This window comes from Ammospiza caudacuta, chromosome 29 (genome assembly GCF_027887145.1).
Source record: "Ammospiza caudacuta isolate bAmmCau1 chromosome 29, bAmmCau1.pri, whole genome shotgun sequence".
NCBI classification, from domain to species: domain Eukaryota; kingdom Metazoa; phylum Chordata; class Aves; order Passeriformes; family Passerellidae; genus Ammospiza; species Ammospiza caudacuta.
Genome location: NC_080621.1, coordinates 358675 through 368318, shown reverse-complemented (window position 1 = coordinate 368318; position 9644 = coordinate 358675). Strand labels below are relative to the sequence as shown.

The 9644-nt window shown below is 65.5% G+C and overlaps 1 protein-coding gene across 1 annotated transcript; it reads right to left on the bottom strand.

Annotated features, from left to right (window-relative positions):
• Window positions 1-483: 483 nt before the first annotated feature.
• KRI1 (KRI1 homolog) lies at window positions 484-9583 on the bottom strand. The gene is given in 24 exon segments (XM_058821350.1): window positions 484-1465; window positions 1545-1640; window positions 1720-1784; window positions 2336-2579; window positions 3003-3133; window positions 3731-3828; window positions 3906-3950; window positions 3953-3980; window positions 4300-4326; window positions 4328-4471; window positions 4920-5015; window positions 5556-5670; window positions 6076-6139; window positions 6142-6193; window positions 6463-6537; window positions 7200-7259; window positions 7261-7300; window positions 7856-7905; window positions 8145-8202; window positions 8297-8417; window positions 8470-8526; window positions 8634-8751; window positions 8830-9048; window positions 9503-9583. Coding segments are annotated over 24 exon segments (3066 nt in total).
• Window positions 9584-9644: the final 61 nt, after the last annotated feature.

Genomic DNA, 9644 nt, shown 5'->3' with positions numbered 1-9644 from the left:
GTCCCCCCCCGTTTCCCGGTGTTTCCCCCCCATTTCCTGGTCCTGTCCCCCCCCCGTTTCCCAGTGTTTCCCCCCCATTTCCCGTTACCGACCCCCCCATTTCCCGTTCCCAGGTGCTGGCCCCCCCCTCGGCCCCGGAGCGCTGTTACCCCATTTTCAGCCTGGCCGAGGGTCTCGCTCAGGACCAGGCCCTGGACGCCCCCCCGGGCCGCCCCCCGTCCCCCCCCGGCGGGGAAAACGCCCCAAAAAACCCAAAAACCCCAACTCGGAGGAGTTCGTGCTGCTGTGACCCCCCCCCCGGGACCCCCAAAAACACTGGGTCGGCCTGGGGGGGCGGGGGGTCTGCGGGCATCGCCCCCTCCTCAAATTGGGGCTGGTTTGGGTCACTACTGCCCCCCGCCCCCCATACACACACTCCGGGACCCCCCCCCAGTTCCGGGGACCCCCCGTTCACTGTCAGAGGCTGCTCAGGGTGGGGGGGGGTTATCTGTTATTTATTGTTGCTCCACTCAGGACCCCCCCGGCCGCGCCCCCCCCCAAATAAAGAGAACTTGAATCGAGCTCGGCGCCCGCGGGGGGGTTCTGGGGCGTTTTCTTTCGTTTTTTCGGGGGTTCCGGGGCTTTTCTGGGGCGTTTTCGATGTTTTTGGGGGGTTATGGGGCTTCTCCAGAACTGGCGGAGATATTCGAGGTGGTTTTGGTGTTTTCCTGGGAATTTCAGGTGCTTTCCTGGGGGTTTCAGGTATTTTCTTGGGGTTCGGGGCGTTTTTCCTGCGTTTCTGTTTTTTCCCATTGACGGCTGCTGGTTTCTCGGGGTTTTTCCCAGGATTTTCCTTATCTTTCCCGGCGTTTTTCTTGGGATTTTTCTCGTTATTCCAGGAGTTTTTCCCGGGATTTTTCCTGGGTTTCCCCCGGGATTTTTCCCAGGATTTTTCTCGTTCTTCCCAAGAGTTTTCCCAGGATTTTTCTCATTTTGCCCGGGATTTTTCCATGAGCTTTTCTCGTGATTTTTCCATGAGTTTTCCCCCGGATTTTTCTCGGGATTTTTCCCAGGATTTTTCTCGTTTTTCTCGAGATTTTTCCACGAGTTTTTCTCGGGATTGTTCCCAGGATTTTTCTCATTTTTCCCGGGATTTTTCCCGGGATTTTGCCCAATATTCCCAGGACCTTTCCCGCCGTTCTCCCCGCCGTTCCCCCGGCCCCGCTCCCTCCTCAGCTGCCGCATCCGCAGCCGCCGCGCGTTGAGGCCGAAGGCTTCCAGCCTCCTCCCGCTGAACTCGCGGCCCCCCAGGCGCACGGCCGGGCCCAGGGGGGCGCCCCCCCGCCGCCGGGGACCCCCGGGGGTCTGGGGGTTCGCCGGGGGGGGCGCGGGGGGCTCCCCTTTCCCCTCCTGGCGCTTCCTCTTCTCCCGGTGCTTCTTCCCGAATTTCGGCTTCGCCGGCGCCGCCGCCTCCTCCTCCTCGGGGCTGTGAGGGCGATGATGGCGGTGAGGGGGGGCGGGCACCCCAAAACCCCCCGAGACCCCCCCCCGAAGCCCCCCCATACTCAGCCACGAGGGATCGCAGGATCTGGTGCTTCTTGCTGAGGTTCTGCGCCCGCCGCTGGTAATTGGCCTGGTCCTGGCGCTCCTCCTGCTCCGAGCTGCCAGGGGAGGGGGCCGTGAGACCCCCCCCCCAATAATCCGGGGGGTCCCCGGAGCCCCCCAGAGCCCCCCCCTCACCGGTACATGCAGGTCTTGCGCAGGGAGCACCAGCGGTTCAGCTCCTTGTCGTCGGCCGCCAGGATCTGGGGGGACAGCGGGGCATTTTTGGGGGGTCCCGGGGGTCTCACCTCGTCGGCACTGAGCCCGAAGCCGCAGGGCAGCACGCGCCGGTATTTGGGGAGAGTTTGGGGGTACATTGGGTATTTGGGGAGGGTTTGGGGGGTACATTGGGGTATTTTTGGGGGGTATTTGGGGGGGTCCCGGGGGTCTCACCTCATCGGCGCTGAGCCCGAAGCCGCAGGGCAGCACCGGCCGGTATTTGGGGAGGGTTTGGGGGTACACTGGGTATTTGGGGAGGGTTTGGGGGTACACTGGGTATTTGGGGAGGGTTTGGGGGGTACATTGGGTATTTGGGGAGGGTTTGGGGGTACATTGGGTATTTGGGGAGGGTTTGGGGGGTACATTGGGGTATTTTTGGGGGGTATTTGGGGGGGTCCCGGGGGTCTCACCTCGTTGGTGCTGAGCCCGAAGTCGCAGGGCAGCACGCGCCGGTATTTGGGGAGGGTTTGGGGGGTACAATGAGGTATTTGGGGAGGGTTTGGGGGGTACATTGGGGTATTTTTGGGGGTCTCACCTCGTCGGTGCTGAGCCCGAAGTCGCAGGGCAGCACCCGCCGGTATTTGAAGCGGCACGGGAGGTCCCCGATCAGGTCCTCGAAGTCCAGAGCGTAAAACTCGTCCAGGTACTGCTCGAACGGGCCCCTGGGCTGGAAACGGGGGTCGGGGGGGGGGGTCTGGGTGTTCTGTGAGGGGTCTGGGGGCGTCTTGAGTTGGGTTTTGGGGGTCCTGGGGTGAGCCAAGAGGGGTTTGGGGGGGGTCCTCGGAGTCCCAGGGTGGTCCCAGAGGGATTTGGGGGGGGCCAGGGGGGTCCTTAGTTAGGTTTGGGGGGTCCTGGGGGGGGGGACACAAGAGTTTGGGGGTCCCTGAGGTTTTCGGTTCCCTCAGGGATTTTGGGGGGGGGGGTCGGTCTCTCAGGTATTTAGGGTCTCTCAGGAATTTGGGGAGGGGTGTCTCAGGTATTTAGGGTCTCTCAGGGATTTGGGGTCTCTCAGGAATTTGGGGAGGGGTCTCTCAGGTATTTAGGGTCTCTCAGGGGTTTGGGGAGGGGTCTCTCAGGGGTTTGGGGGGGTCTCTCTCAGGGGTTTGGGGAGGGGTCTCTCAGGTATTTGGGGTCTCTCAGGGGTTTGGGGAGGGGTCTCTCAGGGGTTTGGGGAGGGGTCTCTCTCACACGCGCTCGCTCACCGGGGTTCGAACGGGGGCTTCTCCCTCTCCAGCGCCTCCCGCAGCCGCCCCCGGCGCCGCCGCCGCCCCCCGGGACCCTCGGGGGGGGGGTCCCGGCCCGGGGGGGCCCCGGGGGCGAAATCGGCGTCCATCTGTGGGGGGGGAGGGGAGGGGGGGTCAGTGGGGAGGGGCTGCACCCCCCAACCGGGACCCCTCCCCCCAGTCAGGGACCCCGCCCCAATCAGAGACCCCCCCCCAATCAGAGACCCCCCCCCAATCAGAGACCCCCCCCCCCAATCAGAGACCCCCCCCCCAATCAGGGACCCCGCCCCAATCAGAGACCCCCCCCCCAATCAGGGACCCCGCCCCAATCAGAGACCCCCCCCAATCAGAGACCCCCCCCCAATCAGAGACCCCCCCCCATCCCTGCGATGAGTTCACTGGGGGGGGGGGGGGGGGGGGGGGGGGAGTCACAATTTTGGGGGTTCATTTTGAGGGGGGGGGGTGTCAAAATTTCGGGGGGGCCCATTCCATGGGGAGGGGGTCACAACTTCAGGGGGGTTTCATTCCAAAGTGGGGGGGGGGGGGGGGTCACAGGTTTGGGGGGGCTCATTCCAAGGGGGGGAAATGAGCAGTTTGGGGGGGGGGGGGGGGGGGGGGGGAGGGTCGCAGCTTTGGGGGCTCATTCCAAGCTCGGGGGTCGTCGCAATTTTGGGGAGGGGTCTCTTCCTCCTCCTCCTCCTCCTCACCACGAAGTCGGGGTCCTCGCAGTGCGGCTCCCTCGGGGGCTCCCCCTCCTCTTCCTCCCCTTCCTCCTGTCCCGTCCAGGTGTCCCAGTTCCAATCATCTGGGGGTGGGGGGACACACACGGCATTGGGGAGGGGTCCCACACACACCGGGACCCCCCCCGGGACCCCCACTCACCGTCCAGCCCCTCCTCTTCCTCAAACTGCGGCTTCTCCTCCTCCCCCGGCCGTAGTAATCGTCCCCAAAGCATTCCTGGGGGGACGGGGGGCTTTTGGGGGTCTCAAAGGGGATTTTGGGGGTCTCAGAATGGGTTTGGGGGGCTCAAGGGTGCTTGGGGGGGGTTTTGGGGGGCTCAGAACAGGATTTTGGGGGGGCTCAGAGGGGTTTGAGGGATCAAGGGGTTCTGGGGGGACCCAGAGCAGGATTTTGAGGGGCTCAGGGGGATTTTGGGGGAACTTTGAGGGGCTCAGAGTGGGATTTTGGGGAGCTAAGGGGGGATTTTGGGGATGATTTTGAGGGGGACATTTGAGGGGTTCTGGGTGCGGTTTTTGGGGTTTTTGGGGTCACCCACGCTCATGATCCGGTCGTGGCGCGCGGGGGTCGAAATCCTCCTGGAGGAGGCCGAGGCTGAGGCCGAAGGCTCCGGCGCCCGAGGCCTCGCGGATCCGGGCCAGGCGCGCCCGCAGCTCCTGCAGCTTCAGCTTCTTGAGCTGCTTCAGCTCCTCGCGGCGCCGGGCGCGCTCCTGGGGAGAAAATGGGGCTGGGGGCGGCCGGGACCCCCAACATCCCCCCAAACCCAGCCAGACCTGCTCCTGGGGGAGAAAATGGGGCTGGGGGCAGCCAGGACCCCCCAAACCCAGCCAGACCCGCTCCTGGGGGCAGCAAATGGGGCTGGGGACGGCCGGGACCCCCCAACATCCCCCCAAACCTGCTCCTGGGGGGAGAAAATGGGGCTGGGGGCGGCCGGGACCCCCCAAACCCACCCAGACCCGCTCCTGGGGGCAGCAAATGGGGCTGGGGGCGGCCAGGACCCCCCAAACCCACCCAAACCCACCCAGACCCGCTCCTGGGGGCAGCAAATGGGGCTGGGGGCAGTCGGGACCCCCCAAATACCCCCAGACCCGCTCCTGGGGGCAGCAAATGGGGCTGGGGGCGGCCGGGACCCCCCAACGCCCCCGGGATCTTCCTCACCTTCCTCCTCCTCTCGCGGAGCTGCTCCCGTCTCTCCCTGCGCCGCTCGTCCCGGCGCCGCACCGAGGAGGGGATGGAGCGGGGGAAGCTCTGCAGCTGCGGGGGGAGATGGGGGTGAGAGACCCCCCAGACTGACCCCAAAATCTGCCCCAGTCTGGGACAGGACCCCCGGGACTGCCCCCAAAATCAGGGACCCCCAGGGGACGTCCCCAAAATGAAGCCCCACAAAGAGGGGTCAGGGACCCCCGGAACTGACCCCAAAATCTGCCCCAGTCTGGGAGCCCCAAAAACTGACCCCAAAATCGGGGACCCCCAAACTTCACCCCCAAACTCCACCCCATGAATGGCCTTCTACCTCCTGAACTGCCCCCTTACCCGATTTTCACCCCCCCACCCCCAATTTTCACCCCCCCCACCCCCAATTTTTGCCCCCTGAGCCCGAATTTTCACCCCCCAATTTTCACCCCCCTGAGCCCGAATTTTCAGCCCCGGACACCAAATTTCTGCCCCCCCACCCTCAATTTTTGCCCCCTGACCCCCAATTTTTGCCCCCCGACCCCGAGTTTTGCCCCTGACCCCCAATTTTCGCCCCCTGACCCCCGATTTTTGCCCCCCGCCCCCGCAATTTTGCCCCACCTGGGCCGCCCCCGGCTCCTCGAAGCGGAAATTGTGTCGGCGCTCGAAATCCTGCTGGCGCTGCAGGAACTGCTCCCCCTCGTCCGAGGAGTCGTCCAGGGGGGGCAGAGCTGCCCTGGGGGGGTCGCAGAGGGGTCACGGGGGTCACAGAGGGGTCAGGGGGGTCATTTGGGTCAGGGGGAGGTGCCAGGGGGTCCCCACCCCACATCCTGGGGCTGCTGCAGGAGCTGCTCCCCCTCGTCCCAGGGAAGGGTGGGATGGTCTGGGGGGGCTCTGAGGGCTCTCTAATGGGTCTGGGGGTGCCCTAAGGGGTCTGAGGGGGCTCTGGGGGGGCTCTAAAGGGTCTTGGGGTGTTCCAAAGGGTATGGGGGGGTCCCAGGGGGTCCCCACCCCACATCCTGGGGCTGCTGCAGGAGCTGCTCCCCCTCGTCCCAGGGAAGGGTGGGATGGTCTGGGGGGGCTCTGGGGGGTCTCTGAGGGGTCTGGGGGTCTCTGAGGGGTCTGGGGGTGCCCGGCTCACCCTTCCTCGCCCTCCTCCTCCTCCTGCTCCTCCCTGAAGCCGTTGCCCAGCAGGTAATCCCGCAGAAGCGCTCGCCCGGCTCCAGCGCCGGGTCCGACCAGAACCGCTGCAGGGGCTCCTGGGGAAATGGGGCTGGGGTCACACCCAGAGCCCCCAGACCCTCCCCAGGGGCTCCTGAGGAAATGGGGGAAAATAGGGTGGGGGTCACCCCTGGGACCCCCCCCAGAGCCCCAGCCCCATTGTCAGAGCCCCCAGCCCCTCAATGGAGCCCCCAGCCCCATTGTCAGAGCCCCCAGGAGCCCCCAGCCCCATTTTCAGAGCCCCCAGCCCCATTGTCAGAGCCCCCAGGAGCCCCCAGCCCCATTTTCAGAGCCCCCAGCCCCTCACCAGGTCCTGCAGGGGCTCCGGGGGGGGCTCGGCCTGGCCCCGCAGCCAGCGCAGGTACTGCTGCTGTTCCTGGGCCTGGGGGGAGAACAGTGAGACCCCCAAAAACCCCCCAAAAACTGCCCTGAGACCCTCACAAACCCCCCCAAAAACTGCCCTGAGACCCTCAAAACCCACCCCCAAAAACTGCCCTGAGACCCTCACAAACCCCCCCAAAAACTGCCCTGAGACCCTCACAAAAACCCCCAAAAACTGCCCTGAGACCCCCAAAACCCCCCAAAAACTGCCCTGAGACCCCCAAAAACCCCCCCCAAAAACTGCACTGAGACCCCCAAAACCCCCCCAAAAACTGCCCTGAGACCCTCAAAACCCCCCCCAAAACTGCCCTGAGACCCTCAAAACCCACCCCCAAAAACTGCCCTGAGACCCCCAAAACCCCCCCCAAAAACTGCCCTGAGACCCCCAAAAACCCCCCCTCCCCAGGTACTGCTGCTGTTCCTGGGCCTGGGGGGAAAATGGGGGTGAGAGACCCCCCAAAACCCCCCCAAAAACTGCCCTGAGACCCCCAAACCCCCCCCCAGGACTCCCAAAGCTCCCCTGGAGACCCCCAAAGATCCCCCAAACCTTCCCCAGGACCCCCAAACCTCCCGTGGGACCCCTAAACCTCCCCCAAATCCCCCCCTTGGGACCCGAAACCCCCCGAGGACCCCCCAACCCCCCCCCCAGGGACCCCCCCTCACCTTCTCCTCCCGGCTCCGCTCCCGGGGCCGCAGCAGGGCCCCTCCCCCCCCCCCCCTCATCATCCTCCTCATCCTCGCTCTCGGCCACGAAGGCTCTGAAACTGCGGGGGGGAGGGGAGGGGCCAGGGTCACCCCCCGGTGCCGGGGACCCCCCCCCAAAAATAACGGAGACCCCCAAAAAACCCCCCAAAATCACAGAGACCCCCAAAAACCCCGGGACCTCCCCCCCCCAAAATCACAGAGACCCCTCCCCAAAATCACAGAGACCCTCAAAAATCACAGAGACCCCTCCCCAAAATCACAGAGACCCCTCCCCAAAAACCCCGGGACCCCCCCCCTAAAATCACAGAGACCCCTCCCCAAAATCACAGAGACCTTCAAAAATCACAGAGACCCCTCCCCAAAATCACAGAGACCCTCAAAAATTACACAGACCCCTCCCCAAAATCAGAGACCCCCTCCCCAAAATCACAGACACCCCCCCCCTCAAAATGACAGAAACCCCCAAGATCACAGAGACCCCCAAAACCCCCCAAAAATCCCCGGAGCCCCCCAAAATCCCATTTTTTTTTTTTTTCCTCAAAATCCCATTCCCACTCCCCCCAAATTCCCATTTTTGCCCCCAAAACCCCCCAGGACCCCCCAAAACCCCCGACCTCTCCTTGAGCGCCCGCTGCTCCTCGGCGTAGCTGGGGGAGGCCTCGGCCTGGGGGAAGAAATGGGAATTTGGGGGAGGAGAACGGGAATTTTGGGGAAAAAAAATGGGAATTTGAGGGGAAAAGATGGGGTTTTGGAGAGGCAAAAATGGGGATTTTTGAGGCAAAGTGGGATTTTGGGGGGGAAAAAAGGGATTTTGTGGACAAAAAGAGATTTGAGGGGGGAAAATGGGATTCTGGGGAGGAGGTCCCAGGGATTTTGGGGAGGGGTCAGACCGTCCCCTCTCACCTTCCTCCGCTTGGCCGCCGCCTCCTCATCCTCCTCATCCTCCTCATCCACATATTTGCTGCGGGCGGGGTGGATGAAGGTCAGGGCAGCCCGGGGGGCTCAGCAGGACCCCCCCAATTCCCAGAGCCCCCTCCCCAAATTCCATCGCTCACCCCTCGTGCTCCAGCACCACCTTCCTCTCGTAATCCTTCAGGAACATCGGCCGGGCCCGCTCTTCATCGCCATCGTCATCATCATCATCATCATCATCGTCATCATCATCCTCATCGGGCCCTGGGGGGGCTCAGGGTGAGCTCGGGGCGGGTCCGGTTCCCCCCCCCGGTACCGGTGCCGGTGCAGAACGCCGTGTCCTGCCGGTAGATGCGGGGCCCGGTTCCCCCCCCCCGGTACCGGTTCCCCCCCATATCCCGGTACCGGTGCAGAACGCCGTGTCCTGCCGGTAGATGCGGGGCCCGGTTCCCCCCCATATCCCGGTACCGGTTCCCCCCCATATCCCGGTACCGGTGCCGGTGTAGAACGCCGTGTCCTGCCGGTAGATGCGGGGGTCGCGCGTCTTGAGCAGCGCCAGCGTCCGGTAGAACTCGCGCTCCTCGCGGGGGTCCAGGGCCTGGGGGGGTCACCGGGGGGGTCACCGGGGGGGGTCACCGGGGGGGTCACGGGTACCGGGATCTCCCCCCCCGCTCACCACATCGTCCCCGCTGGACTCGGAGCTGGAGCTGTCGCCGCTGTCGGCGGTGTCACCGTAACGGTCCCGCACTGCCGGGGAACCGGGAGCGATCGGAACCGGGACCGGGACCAAACCGGCACCGGGAGCGATCAGCACCGGGGGTACCCGCTCCCTCCGATCGCGGGTCCCGTTCCTGGTCCCGTTCTCCCCTTCCGAGCTCGGTTTCCCGTTCTTGTTCTCCCCGTTCCCGGTGCCTCACGGCGCTGCAGCTCCTCCCGCCGCCGGTACCGCCCGGTTATCCCCGTTCCCAGCCCGTTCCCGCCCCGTTCCCGGTGCCTCACGGCGCTGCAGCTCCTCCCGCCGCCGGTACCGCCCGGTTATCCCCGTTCCCGCCCCGTTCCCGGTGCCTCACGGCGCTGCAGCTCCTCCCGCCGCCGGTACCGCCCGGTTATCCCCGTTCCCGCCCCGTTCCCGGTGCCTCACGGCGCTGCAGCTCCTCCCGCCGCCGGTACCGCCCGGTTATCCCCGTTCCCGCCCCGTTCCCGGTGCCTCACGGCGCTGCAGCTCCTCCCGCCGCCGGTACCGCCCGGTTATCCCCGTTCCCGCCCCGTTCCCGGTGCCTCACGGCGCTGCAGCTCCTCCCGCCGCCGGTACCGCCCGGTTATCCCCGTTCCCGCCCCGTTCCCGGTGCCTCACGGCGCTGCAGCTCCTCCCGCCGCCGGTACCGCCCGTAGCGCTCCGCGAACGCCGCATTCACGCGGAGCTCCGCCATGCCCGCCCACGTGACCGCCCGCCACTTCCGGATCCGCCGCCACGTGACCCGAACGCCCCGC